Source organism: Seriola lalandi, unplaced genomic scaffold (assembly GCF_002814215.2).
Source record: "Seriola lalandi dorsalis isolate HSWRI2012SDOR001 ecotype SW California unplaced genomic scaffold, Sedor1 jcf7180002054048, whole genome shotgun sequence".
NCBI lineage: Eukaryota > Metazoa > Chordata > Actinopteri > Carangiformes > Carangidae > Seriola > Seriola lalandi.
In genome coordinates, this window is record NW_019524601.1 from 867,527 (window position 1) to 886,341 (window position 18,815).

Consider the following 18,815-nt stretch of genomic DNA (forward strand, 5'->3'; position numbering starts at 1 on the left):
ATAATATATCATGCAACATATCCGAGGTGGATATCTGCTGTAAGAGCAAATCTACTTTATGTAAGCACTGCCAAGGGGCTTCAAAATGTAAATCAAATTTAATTTCTTTTTTTTATGCGGGTGAGGAGGGGTTGGTTGGTGGGTTTCTGCAGCTATCTCCTTCAGCTCTCTCTTCCACACAAGAACATGTACATGTTCATGTTCAAACAGATTTGGTATCAGACTCTCCAGTTGAGGGTGCTAGTGCATCTCTAACCCCCTTCCTCTTGCTTCATTCAAACTTATTTCAGCCTATGCATTGTCAAATACAACACATGCTCCTTTGCTTCTCTCTCCACTTGCATCACATAGTAAATGCACACAATTGAAGTCTTAATACCAGTTTCTGTCTGGCACTCATTGTACTGCTTCATGACAGTGTTACTTACTGCTACTTCTTATTGTTTGAAATCACTACATAAGAGAATATTTATCAATTTGCACCTAGAAAGAACAGGCACCTGCTGTTGTTCTTGGCCATTGCAGATAATAAGAAATAAAGGCCACCAATCAGCCACAATGTTGTATGACTATTGCTTTCTCCTCAACCTTCTCTCTACTTGTGTCCCCTCAGAACTACAGTTGTCCGTCGGTCATGGTGCTGGCTGTCCCGGTGGCGGTGCGGTTCCTGCAGAGAGGGAACAGGGAGCTGAGTAGGAACATGTCCAGTTATCTCTCCCTGGCTGCTATAGCCAAGGCTGATCTGTTGGCTGAACACACAGAGGCCATAACACTCAGCGTGCTGGGAGGTAGGACACGCTAACACAAACACACTCACGCACACTATGCAAAAACAAATGATGAATATTTCTGTCCATATGCACACTTTCCATACATATTATCATACATGCACACAAACACATGAACAGAATTTAATCCTTATCCTGCCATACCTCAATAGCTGTTGCTGTTGAAAAGGGGAAAGTGACATTTAAACTCTTGTTTCTGTGATGTCCAAACTACAGTCTGGCTGATTTGTTCTCTATAAATGTGGTTTAAGCATTTGCTTGTGTTGTTAGCGAGTTTTACCCTTTCAAATCCAATGGCTCTCATCTCCTCTTCTCTCACTCGATTTCTGCTGCCCCATTTAGATACAGATCTTCTCACACACTTAGGAAAATGTGTGTGTGTGTGTGTGTGTGTGTGTCTGTGTGTGTGTGTGTGTGGGCGTTTGTCTCTTTTGTAGAGACTATAAAGAGAAAGAGAGGCACAGAAAGAGCTTTGTAGGAAAGCTCTGCTTAAGAATGAACATTAAAAGGATTCTCTGACAAGGCCATCGTAGGCGCCATTGTTTGTTTAGTTGTAGATGGTTGACGTGTGGGTTTGGCTTGTAGAAATAGGACTTGTTTACTCTCACTGTTACTAGACCTGCAACAATGAGATCAACTGTTTTACTGGGGTGGAAAAAGGAATTACAGACGTAATCATTAGTTGTAGTAGCAAATCGCAGTCTTATCCTATCATAAGCTGTGGTGAATGCTATTATAATGATTGCCAGCTCATTGAGGATGATGATGATGGTAAATAACAGCTGTTACAAATCATTGTTTTCCCTGATGGCACTTTGATGCAGAATGGAAATTCATACGTAAGAAGTACTTATTATGTGGAGAAAAGGACAAGTGCTTCTTTGTCTTTCTGTCACTCTAACTTTGCACTCTCAACTTGGCTTTATTTTCTCTACCTTCTGATTAGAACATATAAAACAAGATTTTACACACTGTTGTTTACATCTCTTGTGTTATTCTAGTCATCAACTTTTCCACTTATCACACAAACATAGATTTGGCTACACACTGACAAAGTCAACAAACCATTTGTGCATTTAGCCCCACAAGGATTAAATTTCTAAATACTTGAAGATTTTTTTTCCAATGACCAAATAACACACATGTGGCTACGATGTGCGAGGAAATGCACGTATCCTCGAAAAGCAGAACTAATGTGATAGATCAAAAATCCTCCAGGAGTGAAATTGTCTTCAGACATTGATCTGATTGCTAATTTCTTCATCTTCTTAATGGTTAAGGTTAGAGAGCAGAACACAGCTGACCTCTGGTCAGTGGTTAATGAAAGCTTTTTTCTGCCCTTTTAACCTTTTCAAGCTTATTAGTGCATTGTAGGTTAAAGGTCCATAGTTAGGACTGCCTGACGGAGATCTGTTTATCCCTGAGGCCTACACACACACACACACACACACACACACACACACACACACACACACACACACACACACACACAGGCTGCATTAACGTCATGGGTTTGCTGCACAGGGGTTCAGTTAATAGCATTTACTTTCTCCTGAAATAATTCAATTGCACATTATGTGAACATGATTTTGTGTCGCTCAGTTTGCTCAATTTGCACGTGCAGGTGTGTTTTTTCTCTGTGAATTAATCTATGTGTTTGGCAACATGCTGAACTAACACCTTACACACATATACACACACCAGCTCGTGATGCTAATCGCCTCATGCAACACCAGAGTGAGGAGCCCACCATGTTGATGCTCCCGCCGAGCACTTTTTTTGCCAGCAGCTCGGCACATGAAACAGCTTAGCTCTCTGCTGTCTGGTTGATTTTACCACTGAGCTGTTGCCAGGTTTTGGGTTTGGAGCATTAAATAGTTGGAAGACACTTTACACCTTTGGTTCCTAAAACTGTTGGTGAAAATAGAGATGGCGGTCTGTGCCAATGGAAAAACAGAAATCAGGTGTTTTTCTGATTAGAGTAGTTATATGAGACTAAAAATGTGGGTACTTTGTTTAAAATGAGTCAATGTGGCTGAATGTTGATGTTGGAGTTGCATTAAGATGCAGTGCTTCTAACTGCTGGTAAATGTTGACTGAAGACAGAAACACCACAACTTTTCACTAGGAATACAAAGCCATATTGTCTTGTTACTGTGAAATCTTTGACCACTAGTATCTCTTTATAGGTAGGTTCATGTTTGGAAAGGCCTGTTTTTTTTATTACATTTTGAATTGTATACTCAACAAATAAGGTACTAATTCACATTTTTCTCCTTTTATATAGAACCTTTGTGCAAATTTTCAATAAATCATGTCACGAAATATAAAATATGAATGTATAGAATACAAAAAGACATATCAAAATCCGTTTCTAACCATAGGCCTAATAGATATAGGCTAAAAGGTGGATACCTTAACATCGTAGCTGTCCGGTGTTTTCTTGGTGCTACTTTGAAACTGATAAAGTACAAACTAACAATGTGAGCTCAGAATATTTGTGTTTGCCCTTTCTCTTACTCTCACAAGCCTTTATGCATTCAGTATTACACCAAAGTCAAATTCAGTTCATTTCAGAGACTGAAGAAGAAAACAGAAGTCCCACACTGTGTGTATCAGTGTGTTATTTTCATGTTTTTCATTTTAATGTTTAAATTTGGTTGCCACACACACGTATCAAGTTCCTGAATGTCATCCTGAATGTTTCCAATACATTTATTTATATATAACACCTTCACATAACACACATAAAATCCCTCTATGGGATCTATTGGGCTCAGAAAGGATCAGAAATAAACAGTGAGGGAAGAAGAGGAGAAAAAGATGGGACAGATAGAAAGTTCTATGGAAATGTGCGTTAAAGCTTCCAGTGGCTGTGATGCAGCTTGACAGGGAGGGGCGGGGTGAAGTGATGGTGGACCTTATTAAAGCTGAACTATGTCACACACACAAACACACACATACTAAAAGCAGAGAGAGGATGAAAGTGAACCAGGCTCGCTGGAGGGCTTTATTATAGCGAGTTCAGATTTATATTTCCTTGGGCAGTTTTTAATGCAGCCTTGGCAGTTTCAAAGTTTTCCCCCCCTCCTGCAGCTCACTGCTGAGACTCATGTGCTGTGCACTGAACGTTTCAGCCTCATGTTGCCTTTTGAACAAGCCTGGACCCAGTACATCTCTCTACTCCCCACTGAAACCTAAACATAAACACAGCACAACATAAACACAGAGACTACAATCATGCCGAAACGTGCACACACAGACAGATGACCTGTCTTTTTCTCAGCAGGAAGTGAACTGATGTAATGGGGTTTGGGTGAAATTGATGACGAGGTTGTGATGGGTTGGTTACATGAGCTAGCAGGATGGATGGACCGTGCATGTATGTGTTTATACTGCAAGTTTGTTACTGAAGCCTGATGTTGCCACGTGCTGGTTTTCACTGACTTTATACCTGCTCCTTTGTGTTCTAAGGAAGACAGCATGTTGGCACATGACTTGACAGTGTGTTTTATGAGGATGTGAGTGTGTTTACTAGTTACAGGAAGTTAGCAGCAGGATACAATGTGAAGGTTTTACAGCCAGCTACAGTAAGTCACAGCAGTACACACACACACATACACACATTCACGACATATGGTATTGCTTTGGCCCCATAGGGATTTAGAGCGGAGAGTTCCTTCCTTTTCAGTGTAAAACCTGATCTTAAGGTAACACTGAAGTTTGGAATGTGTCATCTGTCTAAGTCATATATCTTTTTTAGCTCCTCTGCTGCAAAACACATGTAGGTAGTGGTACTGTACTTCGGTCTGTATGGTTAAAAGACGGCAGGGTGAGGAGAGGGATGGGAGTGGGGGGTGTAGCTGGATTGGGGTGAGTGTGAAAAGTGACGTTTCCATTTCATAACAGGTCACAGCTACAGAGACAGTTGGAGAATATGCAGTGGTTGTAGCTGCAGGAGAAACTTGTTGTTATTTCACTAATGGGCCTGTAGCAGGATGTGCCACTTTAAACTATAAGCATATGTGAGCGGCATGCTATTTCTTCGCAGTTGCAGATATAGTTGTTAGAGTATTTTAATCAACAAAAGATTATATGTAGTTTATGAAATTCATTGATTTTGCATGTTCTGTATATCATAATCACAGTGAGTCAAACTTAGCACGAGGAGTGCTAATATACTGGTATTAACTGTGATATTTACCAAATGAAATATTGATATTTTGTTAATAATACACATATTATAAAATCATGATGGCAGATGTTAGGCCTTGTGAATGTTTTTTTAATGAGCCTTTTCACTGTCCATTAAGTGTAACTGTTCTTTTTGTGTGTTTTTGTACAGTTGGTTACAGACTCTTTCTCTACCTCCTACACTCGTATTTGAATCTAATTAATTTGCCAAAAAAGAGACAAAACACACACAGAGTTAAAGAACAATTTGACTGATAGCATTATTATTATATTGTTATTCAAATTTTCTGCAGATATCGCGATTATGATTTATTTTGGCCATGATCATCATGTAGTGAAAATCTGATATCGTGACAGCCCCACTTCACACTACTGCTTTCTTACTGTAGTAGTGGTAAGTTTCTGACCCCTCAAAATGTTGTTTTCCTCTTCACTGTGTTTTCAAATGTTGATCTGGTGCATTGCTTTGTGTTATTTAAAATACCTTGAGTTGCCTCTATATTCGAAAGGCTTTACACAGATATGCAAGCTTTGAATCAACAGACAGTTTTCTGTCAACTCAGCTTGTAACCGTTGTGAGCTGCATCAGAAAAATGATCAATTTGGTTGTCGTCCTTCATGAAGTTTGAACACAGTTGCAGATGTTTTTTCCAATATGCTTTACTCTGCAGTGCATTTTACCAGCACTGATAAAATGTTATTTTTACAGCATAACTCTTTGCTCAACTAACACGGAGATGCCTTTAAACAAACTAACTCCACAATCATCCTGAGCACACTATTCCAAGTACTCAAGTCCTGCTTAAATACTAAGTTAGATAAGTTAGATAAGTTAAATACTCATAAGTAAATGACAAATAGTCCAACACAGTTTTAATTTTGAAATCAAAAAAGCACTGATTACTATAACTTGAAATGTTTATTCATAACTCACTCTCCATTCATCCAGTCATGTTATGCAAAATATATTTATGTACAAAATACATTCAGTTTCACCATTTCACAAGAAAAACAAAAGCACATTTACATTATAATACAAGACAACTTAGTTCATAAAAGATTAGATTGTGTAAACATTTTCCTCAGTTTCTGTTCATCAAACTCAAAAAAACAATCTCAGTCTCCAATGACACATGACAAAAATAACAGTTTTACTCTTATTACTTTATGCAGTATCAAAAAAGAAGACATATATTATCCTAAAATTAAATGAGAACTACAGACAACAAAAAAGAAAAAAAAACCCTAACAAAGTAGAACTGGAATTATATAACTCATATAAATGTAAACACTTTGAGGAGTACAAGTTTGGAAATGTAAAGTCTTAAAAATGCGTTTAACACTTTCACAAATTCAAGAAAATTACGATATAATAATTTTGTTTGAAGCTATTTCTAGAGTCACTATATGGACAGGCTTGAAGTGAACGCAAGTACAGCAGTTTTCAGTCACACAATTATTACATAAGTTTAAATCACGCGTTATACTGCATGTGACATTACAACACAACACACCACATTAGTATGGTACCTCTGCTTTCAGATGTAATCGAGATAGATGATAGTCAGTCTTCAGCTTCTAATAACTGCACCTACAAGACTGCAAAGGTAGAAATGTAAATATTTGATTATATTAATGTTTCCCAGTAAAATGTAAAGGGAAAACAGGGTTTGCATTGATAATAGATTAACTGCACTTGCACAAATCTAGATAGAAAGAAAGGAAATCCATTATTACTCTAAAAAAACACATCACTCTACAACTACAAGATAATGTCTTGTAATTGTCTGTGACCTCTTATTTACCTCTCCTGCAAGGCTGTGTGGTGATTACTCTGTTTAGTGGCTCAGAACCCGTTCACTTTCACAATAGACTTTTTGTCTTTTTTGCAGACTAATTAAGTCTTTGGCAAATGCTGCATGCAGCACGTTTCCTAAGCTGAGTGTGTGTGTGTGTGTGTGTGTGTGTGTGTGTGTGTGTGTGTGTGTGTGTGTGTGTGTGCGTGTGTGTGTGCGCATGTGTGTGCGTGGGTGTGGCAATGAATGCAGCATGTGTGTGTTTTGGCCTCAGTTCAAAAGGTAATCTTACATAAATAAACTTCAGTCTCTCACCGCATTGGCTCTTCCTCTCATTTGAACACGTCCAGTAGAGTTCATTGCAGCATTAGCATTCATGTTAAGAGTGGTGAAGATGATGATGAATGAAACAGTCTTGATAAGAACATAATAATTCAAACATTAAACTATAGGGACAAAGATGATGATGATAAAAGCAGCAGTAAGTTGCTCTCTTCACTTTTAGCAGGAAAACTTATTACGATGTTGCTGATATTCACGATAATGATGATCATGATGACGCAGATGAAAATCACAAGGAGGTCTGTTAGTAGATGAACTGAGCGCCTGCATGTGGCACCATCTCCGTCACGCCCCACGCCACCACGTTTCCTCTCTGCTCGCAGCCCTGGCCCTTCTGCAAAGCCAGCTGGGAAATCTCCTCCTCTGACAGCGCCCTGTCCCACATGTTCACTCCTGTCATCTTCCCAGCGAATGCAAGCTTGGGATCGAACCCTCCGTCAAACCCTGCCACGCCGCTCCCGCTGCTTGGAGACAGAGGGCAGCAGCCGTTTCTTTCCTGCCCCAGCTGTAGTGAGCCCCCGTCTGGTAAGATGTGTCCCTCAGCCACTCCAGGCGTGGAAGCCACTTTCTTTCCACCTGACCACAGGGTCGCCAGGCCCTGGTCAGAGGACCAAGCCCCACACAAATGGATCCACTCTCCCAATTTCACCACACCTCTTGCCTCCACCAGGTGAGCCTCTCCTCCAATGGTGAAGAACGCAGACGTTTGGCTGAGCAGCAGCTGGATCTCATATGGGTTGCGACGGTTTCCATAAGAGAGCAGCACTGTTTTGTTGGAGACAGATGTTGGCTTCACCCACATGCAGACAGTGAAGGAGGAGATGGAGAGAGGGACATCTGGTATGACAGAGGTGTAGATTCGACGGGAACGCATTGGGAAGAGGAGGGCCATCTCACAGCCTATGCAACAAGAGGACGCAATAGTGTTTAATGTCACTGAATAAAATCATCTTTTCATATGCAACTTCAACTCAAGTCGACCTTTTATGGATGTGCTAGACGTCTTAACAACATACAGCTTAAAGTAACTTGTTAATGATGCATACTTACCTTTTTACTGTGTGAGGAAAACAAAGCTAAACATGTCTCTTATGTGTTGAGGTCTTGAGGAGGAAAAACTTGTGCCAAACAACAGTACACACTAGTAAGTAACCAAGAAATTCTGTTCGGGGATATGGCTCACATTCAGGGCTAATAGTACTTTACAGATATCAATAAATTGCTTGCATGTCCTTGCATGCAGATGTCAAATCAACTTTTATGTAACTGAAATCTTTATCAGCTTTACTGTAATGGCAGATAAAATTGGGTGTCATTAGCATAGTCGAGAAAATAATTATTTTTAATAATGATATGGCCAAGTGGGAGCATGTAAAAAGAGAAAACAATTGGGCCTGAAGTTGAACTTTGTGGGACTCCAAATAAAATGAAGTTTGAAGATGAGACTCAGTTTCCAATGCAGATGATGTAAGTTACAGCTAGCTCAAGTTATCAGTTTAACTTCTTGCAGTTACTGGATTCCACAGGCTGCACAAAGTGGATTTGATTTGGAAATGTGATCGACTCATACTCGTTAACCTACAGTATATGGCAGTATATGGCTGTGGTTGAATGAAAGACAAAGTTCAGCTCACGGTCAGGTGATGATATCATGAATGATGGTGAGTTTTTTTTCCTGCCCCACCAACACAAACACACTTCCCTCCCTGGGTCATCTGGTTCAGTCGTTTGTTCTGCTTCATTTCATTATTTTCCATGTTCCTCTCTCTTTTTACTCATTCAAACATAACCACTCTCCCTTTCAAAGTCACTCTGCATTTTGAAACCTACTTTTGTTGGTTAATTTCTTGGTACATAAAACACACATTTTTACCCCATTGCATAATTTTATATAGATGCATTTTGTGCAGACGAGTTCTGTTGGAGGTTTAGTAGACTTCCCAACTTGTATCCTTAATTTACATTCTTCTTCACCCTCTTTTTAGTTTTCTCTTCATAATTTTTATTCTCCATTCGTTTCACTCTCCTTCTTTTCTCTGCTGTGGTCTCCATCTGCCCCCTCACCCTCCTTTAACTCCCTCTCTTTCTCTCTCTCTGTCCAGTTAGCAGACACACTGCCTACCCACTAAAACGGGAGAGCCCAAATATTGATGTTACATTTGTCTCAGGTTTCTGCCACTCAGAAAATAATGGTGAAAGAAGACATTTTGAATGCGTGTGTGTGTGTGTGTGTGTGTGTGTGTGTGTGTGTGTGTGTGTGTGTGTGTGTGTGTGTGTGTGTCCATGATGGTTTCCATCTGGTTCTGCTTTCCCAGGGTGCTTTGGTGTGGTTTTATGTGGCCACAGGCTAATGATTACAATTCCCACTGCCCTGTATGTAGGCCAGACCTACATTTCTGGACTGTAAATGTGTGTATTCACATGTGTGCATTTGTGTGAGTGTGTGTGCATGCATGAGATGAGTAACATGTTGAGTAAAACTTGTGATTCAAGGGAATGAAGTTGTCTGACAGACATCCTACCTTTTGTAGGACTAAACTTGCTCCAAGTTTTCTTACTCACACTTAGTCACTTAATCTCTAAAGTTACATGGTTATTAGTCAGTGTTTATTTCAGGGATGAAGAGTAAACCAAAGCTCTGCTAAATGAAACCACTGTGTCCAGTAGGAGTTCTTTCCAAATGCAGTGTTTGTGTATTATCCCTATCTTTTCATGCTGCTATTGGCTTCGACTATTATCATTAAAACACTAAAAATACCTCTAAATATCTGTCAATGAAAATGGCTTGTCTTCTTGAGTTTTTTTGAGTGTATAATAAATGTTAAATAAACAGAAATAAGAGGCAATAAGTGAGCATTATACAGCTGACCCCATACCTATCTTATTCTTCTTGTTTGACTTGACCGTATTGACAGAGACTACTATTAGTGAGTGAAGTTAAAAGGATAGGTTGCTACTTGAGGCTGGACAACACGCCTGGAGACAGACAGAGGAAGTGGAAAAGGTATTTAGGACAAACACAAGCTGCATGATTAGTTTTTCTGAAGCAAGGCCCAACAGAGGGGGGTTTCATTCTTTTACTTCAAGTGTGACCTGAATGTGTCAACGCAGAAAAGAAAAACTGAAGGTGGAAGGTTGTATGGGTGGCACTGTTTGAGAAAGGTGAAGAGAAAGACAAAGAAACAGAAAGCAACAGGTAAAGACGGACACAGATTACTAAGAGCAAGATGGATATCTTACCTGCGGGTAGGTATCTTTGCCTCGATGACCTTAGCACCTCCTCCAGCTCCGCCCTCGTCTGTTGCAGTGCAGCCAGCACCCTGTCTAAAGCCACGTCTCGTGATGTGACCTCCTGCTCCCGGCGTCCAGCCCTTCCACCCTCTGGAAGCTGGAATCCTGTCTTTGTATTCATCCCCATCGCAGCTCCTGGACTGCTGAAGCAGTTGGTCTCAAGCTTGGTGAGTCGGGAAGCTTGCGTTCGTGCTGCAGAGAGGAGCTGATGTAGCATCACCTCCATGTTGTTGGAATTGCCGACTGAATTACCAGAAGAAGCAGAAGCAGAAGCCGAAGCCTGATCTCCAAGTCTGAGGCGCTCCAGGGTTTCTCTGAGGCGGCCCTCTAGTTGCAAGGCCATCCTTCTTCCTGCTGTCTCCACTGCAACCCCACAGGAGCCACCATACTGGGCTACAAACCTGACCAATATAAAAGATGTTCACCAAAGAGATTTCATCCTCTGCAACCAAGGATCATTTTGCACCACAATTTGACCTGAAATCAATATTTGCTCTTGAGTAAAACAGAAATTATGTTGCATTATCCATTAGATGCCCGAATCAACAATTTTGATAATTGATTAATTGTTCAAATAATAACTGTTCTTCATCTTCTATGATGGTAAAATGAATATATTTGGGTTTCAGCTCTTGTTGGATAAAACACAATGTTTGAAGATACCACCATGGACTGTAGGAACATGTGATATGTGTGTAAACATATGACATTTGCGCTGTTTTTGAACATTTTATAGTCCAAACGAGTAATTGATGAATAAAATAAATGGTCAATTATTTCATAATGAAAATAATTGTAAGTAGCACTCCTAGCATCTCAGCGGATAAATTTGCACTTCAAGGTTGTAAACTGTCCAGTCTTGACCTCTCAATATCAAGGTGGTCAGCCCTTTGAAATTTTTTAGCTTAATTGGTGAAACTAACACAAAACCTAATTTCATTTCATTTGAAACGGGAGTTACTCTGACCTCTCATTCCTTTGTCCAACCAACCTGAGCATTTCCCCGCGCAGTGACCCCATCTCCACCTTGACGATATCATCGGCGTACTGAAGCAGCATGTTCTCCCTCATCTGACTGTTCTCCAGCATAGAGAAGATTTTGTCCCACTTGGTCAGGTCTGGAGAATTGCAGGGCGCAGAGCTCGGTGTGGCTGGAGAGTGGGATGATGGAAAGAGGGAGAGAAAGAGATGAAGTTAGGAGACTTAACAGAAGATGAAATCATCAGTTATACAACATGTAGGTAGTGGTGGATTTCCTTTTGGTTAAAACAGGGGGGTTTTTTTCAACCCCTTAGGGTTTCAAAGTACTACATTGGCCTTCAGGAGAGCGGTGGAAAAGTGAATCTATCCGCCAGAGGTTGATATTAATCAGTGTGCTTATTTACCACATGGTAGGACAGGTGTGGATTCAGAGGGAGGAAGCAGGAAATACCTTTAACTTTTATCAGATGTGCTGATTTGAACATACTGTGATTCAAGGCAATAATAGTAAGGAGAAAGAAGAAAAAGGAAAATATGTTGGGAGACCTGACTGCCGCGAATGCCCTGGCAGAGACAGTAGAAGCAGACGGTTGAATAACAGGTAAAAAGAAGGATACAGTTGGGGACAAAAGATGAAGTGAAGTTGTTGGGACAATCGATAAGAACGTGGGAAAGAAATAGAACAATTGGCTACTAAACCAAAAGCTCTGGCTGCTGTTTTTCTGGGGTGATCATCTGAATTTCTGGAGAGGGGGGATGAAACGAAACCAGGGGATAAAACAATCCAGGAACGAGAACATGTGTCAGACACACTGTTCCGATTAACGTTTGAGCCTGTTTATACCTGCAAACGTGTTCTGGAGGGGCTTTATCACAGGGCTGGACTTGGATTTGTTTTGGTTGCCTGTCCCCAAGGTTCAAAGTAAATTAGACAGAAGGTTCATGCACTCTGCTCCCTTACCAAACTAAAAGCTCAGGTCTGACACTGGTTCATGAATGATTTTGACGGATGTGGGAGCAAGTAGAGTGTACAAATACCTTTTAGAGTAAGATTTCATTAGTGTGGATCATTGACCCTTTATGGTACTTGACCCACTGCATCTAAGGATTTGTAAAGTAAATTCTACTTCTACACTTACATCTTATTTTGACTGGTTTAGTATTTGTTTTTAAGAGAGACGACAGCCTGTTTGGTTTTGTTTGTTAGAATTAAATCTACTGTTTATTCATGAATGAATGAATGAGTATGGTAGGATTAGTTGAATAATGGATTAGTCAATTTAAAAAGAAAAAGATTCTGAAACTATTTTGATAATCTGTTGATAATTTAAGTTAAGCCTTTCCAATATGAGGATTGCTTTGATTTATTTTATTGTAAACTGAATATTTTTTGGATATTTTTGGACTGTTGCTTGAACAAAACATTTGATAATATCAGCCTGGGCTTTGGGAAATATTGATTGGAACTGTTAGCCATTTTCTTCCATTTCATAGACATAACATAATGTCTGATAAGTAAAGAATATAATTGCCAGATTAATGCTACAGAAAATAATCACGAGTTAACCCTTGAATTAATATTATTTTTTGTTACTTTACAAAAGGGTGAGTAGCAACTGCAGGAATGAACTTTTAAGTACACACATACTGTATTTGTGCGTGTACAAGAAGATGGAAAAGAACTTAACAGTGTAGACGTACAACCTGTACCCTCCTTTGCCCAGCAGTCTAGGCGTGTTGGGAAAATGAATAATATATGGGTTTACTTATCTGCTACATGTCATTCTTCTTAAACTGAACTGTGTCATGACCTCATATTGTCCTCATCAATTTAAATTCCACTCAGAGATTCAGAGATTTGAGCAGGTCACAGGCAATGATCTGTGGCTTCCTCCAGGCTTTGACCTCTCTGTCTTCCTCACAAACCTGCACACGCACTGTACTTAACTCACATGATTCGCTTTAGTCCAGCAAGCACGTTATGAATTTTTATGTTTCTTTGTCCTTCTTGCCCCACCTTGTGTTGCTATGGCAGGCAGAAACAATCTTTGTTTTCCTATGGTGCTGTAATTCATGTGCGTATATTTTACTATTCTCAGTCACTTGTCTGAGCCACTCTAATTTCTGCCTTCAATCACATTTAATCACATCACACACTGCGCTCAGAGCAAAGTTTCCTGCCTGGTAACTACTGGTGCTGCAGTTATACCCCCTGCCAGGTTTAAAACAACAAACAAATGCAGACTATAAGGGGCCAGTTTCACTTATGGTTTCTCTTTATGTACACACACACACACACACACACACACACACTTGAACACATTCCTCTGTCACACACACACACACACACATTCACACCCCTCACCTATACAGTCCAAGCATGCGCTCAGAGAAACAGAGATGCTTTCCAAAACAGCGAGAAGAGAAGAATTTCATGAAGGATGCCGAGTTTTTCAGTGATTGGTGACCAGTCATTCATGCTGTAATATGTGTTGGCGCGCTGCTTCTCTGGCTCAGCATATTCTTTGATGCTGCTCATCTCAAACACAAACTCTGTCTCTGCCAACAGACTTTATACTCTACTGTGGTCCTTGTTTTCTATTCTCTCTCTAAACTGACCAGCCAGGTACTAGCCTTGGATTTCTCACAGAATAACACTGACATGATCAGCATTATCATACATATCAATCACGCAACAGACAAACTGATTTATTCAAAGAGACCAACCCAACCCACTAACCCTCCAACAGTGACAGCTTTATTATAACTGGATGTCAACTGTAATAGATTTACATGTCATTTTACGGTGATATTACCATCCAATCACAGTGGAAAAACACTAAATTTTTCAGTTTCTGCCCATTTTTGTTGCCTGAAGAGTTGTGCATCTGTTTCAGATTGAGGACTGAGTTAAATGCATTTCCACCGTAATGACTCTCATCTATAAGGACAATGAATCTAATGTCCTGATCTCACCTCTCACACAAAATCATGCATTAATCCCACAAGAAATTGATTTCACACTCAGAATTTAATTAAACTAGAATCAAGGCCATCTGAGGATCACACACACACACACACACACACACACACACACACACACACACACACAGTTTTATACTCACGTTCTGGTGTTTCTCGCTCTGTGATTTCATTGTAGTAGGTGTCAGCGTAGTTGACCTCGATATCATCCTCGTATGCGAGAAGCAGACACACACACACCGACAGCACACACGCTGCCTGGGGGAGCCTCCACCAAAACATGCTGCTGCTGCTGGCTGAATGTGTGTGTGTGTCTGTGTGTGTGTGTGTGAAAGTGAGAGAGAGAGAGAGAACTGTGTATATGTGTGGTGAGTTTTAGGTATGCTCCTCTAACTACCTGCTTTCTCTGTCTGTGTGTGTGTGTGTGTGTGTTTTGAGAGGAGGTTGTAGTCAGGTTGTGAGTCAGGCTGTGTGTGTTTTGTTTGTCTCCGCTGCTTCTTCCCTGTCTGTCTCACTGTCTACAGCGCTGCAGGTCCACCACTCTCTATTTCAACCCTCACTCTCTCATACAGTATTTGTCCCTCCTCCCTAATGACTCCCCACCCCCCAACTCCTACCCCCCACCCCTCTCTCTCTCTGTCTTTCTCATTTTTTCTCGTTAAATGCTGAGCAATCCCTTGGCAGGAAGCCCGGCAGTGTGGAGTGCTCCAACCAGAGAGAGAGAGACACACACACACACACACACACACACACACACACACACGTGTTTGTATTACTATAAAGTACTTATGAAAACTTTCCACTGATTTCACTGTGTTTATCCATAATTTCTTAATCTGCAGAATTTTACCGTCAGCTCTGCATACTTATTCTAAACAAATCCACTTTATCACCGTTTCAGTTTTGTTTTGTTTCTGTTGTGTTGTCCATCATTTCAATGAGTCATGATAACTCATCTGCGAACATGGCAACATTGCTACAGCAAAGTCTGACAGGGCAAGACACATGAGCAGTCAGATGATCAGACATGTTGTTGACATAATATCAAAACCAAAACTTTATCTGAGGTAAACCCAGAAGTGAGTGAACTCAGCGAGGGAAATTTTCAACAAATTTTGTTATTATGAAATCATTTTCTCTCATGTTAATTTCGATGTTCCACCAGTAAATATAAATTCCATAACCTGTGACCCACGCATGTGTATGTGAGAGAGCAGCTGGAAAATCCAAGCTCTTAGCAAAAGTTAACTTACTCCACTTTGTCTTTGATCCTTGTTAAGTTTAACCTTCAAACTCTGTGACAATAAAAACCAGTTATTACACAAAATGATAGACTCAAACACACGGGGGAATGTCTTTGGAGGAAATGAAGAAATGTGAAAAATTTCTCTAAACTTCCATCCTTGTGAAAACGCTCCTCCCAAGTTCAGAAATGTAAAGGCACCGCTCCATCTCCATCCTGTGAGCGAGGCGGTGAGTAATGCGTCGTTGGAGGTGGCCTGTATGTCGTAATCGGATACAACTGCAGCTCCTGCGACTCATGGAGTGAGAGAGAGGGAGGGAGAGGGGGTGGGGGGTGCTGGTAATGCAAGGGGAGGACGTCGAGGACGAAAACTTTCCTGGTTTTTGCCCCATACAGCGTGTGTGTGTGTGTGTGTGTGTGTGTGCGTGCGTGTGAGTGCGTGTGTGTGCGTGCGTGCGTGTGTGTTGAGGGAAGTTTGAATGGAACCCAGACGTCAGTTTCTAAATGGGTTTATTGTTCTCCTGCTTTGCTCTTTTTATTTATTTATTTGTCTGCCTCACAGTGTGTATGTGTGTGTGTGTGTTATGCTGTAAGTGTGAGCTGCCTATATTTTGTGTATGCTTGTGTGTATACTTTCAGGGCAATGGAAATAAGGACCCCTTCATGGGATTTTAGGATTTGCCCCCTCTCCTGCTCCCATCCCCGCTCCCCCACCCTGCATCTTTCTGTCTGCCTTTGTCTCTCTTTCATTGTGTCTGTTTTCTCTCTCTCAAATACCTACTGAAACACACACTTGTCCACTTGTTAACTGGGAGGAACAACCTTTTCATTCAGAAAGCCACAAAGAAAGAGAGAAGGAGTTGTGTGAGAAAAAAAGTCACAAAAGCTGCTTCAGCGAGATCTTTATCACCACTTGGTGGAACACAATATTGCTTTATTCTCTTGACAGTTCACTAAAGCTTTTACATTGTGTTGAAGTTGCCACTTTCTTTTGCATGATTTCATCATCCTATGCACCTGTGTACTATAGGTCTGCACTGGATATTTGCTGCTGTCTAGTACAGAAGGTCCTTCAGTTCTAATACATTAGAAGTGCTGTGTTTTATGTTCAGTCCAGCTGCTGCAGTGATTTGATTCATGCGAGAGTCAGCATGAGCATCCACTGCTAACAGTCACTCACCAGGCAAGGGAAAAAGCACCTCCACCAAGAACTAAATTATTATAATGTTATTATTTAAAGAGAAAGACGTTCAAGGAACTGACGGTTTGATTGACAAGTGATTGATTGGTGGAAGTCCTCAGCACCTCAGCAATGACATGACAGCAGCTAAAGTCTTGTTTTTTGCTGATTTGTGATTTACAAAAACCTGAATACAATGTAGAAAACAACAGTGGTATCAGATACCACACGAAAACAGGAAAAAATAAAGAACATGTAGTTGAACAACAACAACCAAGGACATTAAAAGCAACAACATAAAAGGTACAGCACTGGAAAAAATTGTAGTTATGTATTAAAAAGAAGAAAGACAAAATATAGGAAGACTAACCCTAACCCTGCAACTAAATATACAGTATTAAATGTGAAAATCATTAATAGAGTAAGAGGTAGACAAATATTGTACTTTTAAAGACAGAAATTGATAAAGACTCAACAAACGAACACAAGTGGATTTATGCACAATATGTGTGTGCATGTGTGTGTGGTGTAACTGTTTCCATGTTTTGACTCATGGCTGCCACCTGAGACATGGGAAATAAGCCAGCTGGAGCCACATCATACATGTTCCCCTGAAATCACATGCACACACACTGAAGAAATCACTTCAATATGTGTGCATGTACGATATGTACGTTCACATCTATGTCTTCTTTTGTTTATGCTTTCTTGGATAAATGAGACTCATTCTGAAGAAATTTATAAGTTTCCAGGAAAGTGTGTTTTATTTGGACTTTAGTCTTTTTTTTTTTAAACATTGCAGATTTAGGATCAAATGTTTAGTTACCTTGCAGGACTCCAAACCTTCATATATCAATGATTCATCAGAGAAATAGTTTGGCTCCATGCTTGAAAGAAGTTAAGTTTGTACTTTGCTGTTTAAGTATGACTTACTGAAATGACTTCACATCGAGGGATGCACATGAGCACGCAGACAAGTTGGCCATGCTCCCAGTTGCACCTGATTTCTGCTGACTCAGCAGTTAGTGAAAGAAGGGCTGGGTAATGCGTCTGTTTGGGCCTCATCATAGTCATACAGTGTCTTGTTTTCTCTGACAACCATATAGGATGAAGAGGAAGTTCAAGTCAGAATGGACGTGTTGTGTTTCACACTCATACAGGGAGAGTTTGGAGGGTGAAGTTATGTAGGTGAAAGGGGAAGATGGTCATTGAGTTTAAACTTTGCAGGAGAGACTGTCTGTATGTGTGTAGATCTATGAATTGGTGAACATCTGGCTGGCTGTTACGGTGTATACTTTATGATTTAGATATAAAATATTTTTATGCATGACACATTTTGAGTCATGTGATGCCTTTCTTTGCGCTCTGGTAACTGGATCCCATCCAAAGCTGGGCAGTCATGTTACATATAGGCCGGAATTCTTTATATTATTTCTAATGTGTTGAGGGGGGGTGGGGGGTGGGGTGGTAGTGGATTAGCTCATGCAACAAAAATCCACAGAAGCCCAAAGATATGGGCTTTCTGGGGAAGGTTTGTCTCCTTTGTCTTACATTTAGATTTGACAGTTTCTCCTCGCCCTCCCCCACCTGAGGTTCCTCAAACTACTTGATATATGACTTGTGGGAAATAAACGCATGAAATTAGTGTTTGAAGCTACAGAAAACACGTTTAAGTCGTAAAAGCTCCCCAGAAACATCCCTCCGGATATCATTTGTGCTGATCTCTGCAGTTTTGTCCTGTACAATAACCTCCCTTGTGCAGGAGTTCAAGGTTTAGGAGTTTCTTTTGGCAGGTTATGTACCTTGTTGGATTTGAAAGGAATGTTCCTGCATTTGTCCAAAAATGTATTTGATTAACTGAGAAAATGATTGGTAGATTGATAGTGATTGATCATCTAGAACAACTAATTGCTCCATAGCAACTATACGCTTTAACACTTGTAACCTATTAGCAAAGCCAACTAAATAAATGTGTTTGGGTATTTTTTGTTTGGTTGGATTAATTCAGATGTCAGAGA

At 40.4% G+C, this 18,815-nt stretch overlaps 2 protein-coding genes across 3 annotated transcripts in view; one reads left to right on the forward strand and one right to left on the reverse strand.

Moving 5' to 3' along the window:
• The window catches only part of veph1 (ventricular zone expressed PH domain-containing 1), a 74,377-nt gene that overhangs the window by 11,581 nt on the left and 43,981 nt on the right, over window positions 1-18,815 (forward strand). The window contains exon 4 of the mRNA XM_087173128.1: window positions 614-788. Within this exon, the coding sequence (XP_087029254.1) occupies window positions 614-788 (175 nt within the window). The remainder of the gene's footprint in view (window positions 1-613; window positions 789-18,815) is intronic.
• Window positions 5,887-14,905, reverse strand: ptx3a (pentraxin 3, long a). 2 transcript variants are annotated; one of them, XM_023402990.2, is made up of 4 exons: window positions 14,518-14,905; window positions 11,403-11,562; window positions 10,361-10,812; window positions 5,887-8,020 (listed from the first exon to the last, which is right to left on the reverse strand). In XM_023402990.2, exons 1-4 carry the CDS (start codon window positions 14,654-14,656, stop codon window positions 7,365-7,367), a joined length of 1,407 nt encoding a protein of 468 aa, XP_023258758.1. In that variant the 5' UTR covers window positions 14,657-14,905; the 3' UTR covers window positions 5,887-7,364. The 2 variants fall into 2 exon arrangements, with proteins under 2 accessions (XP_023258758.1, XP_023258757.1); XM_023402989.2 differs by having other exon boundaries at window positions 11,379-11,562.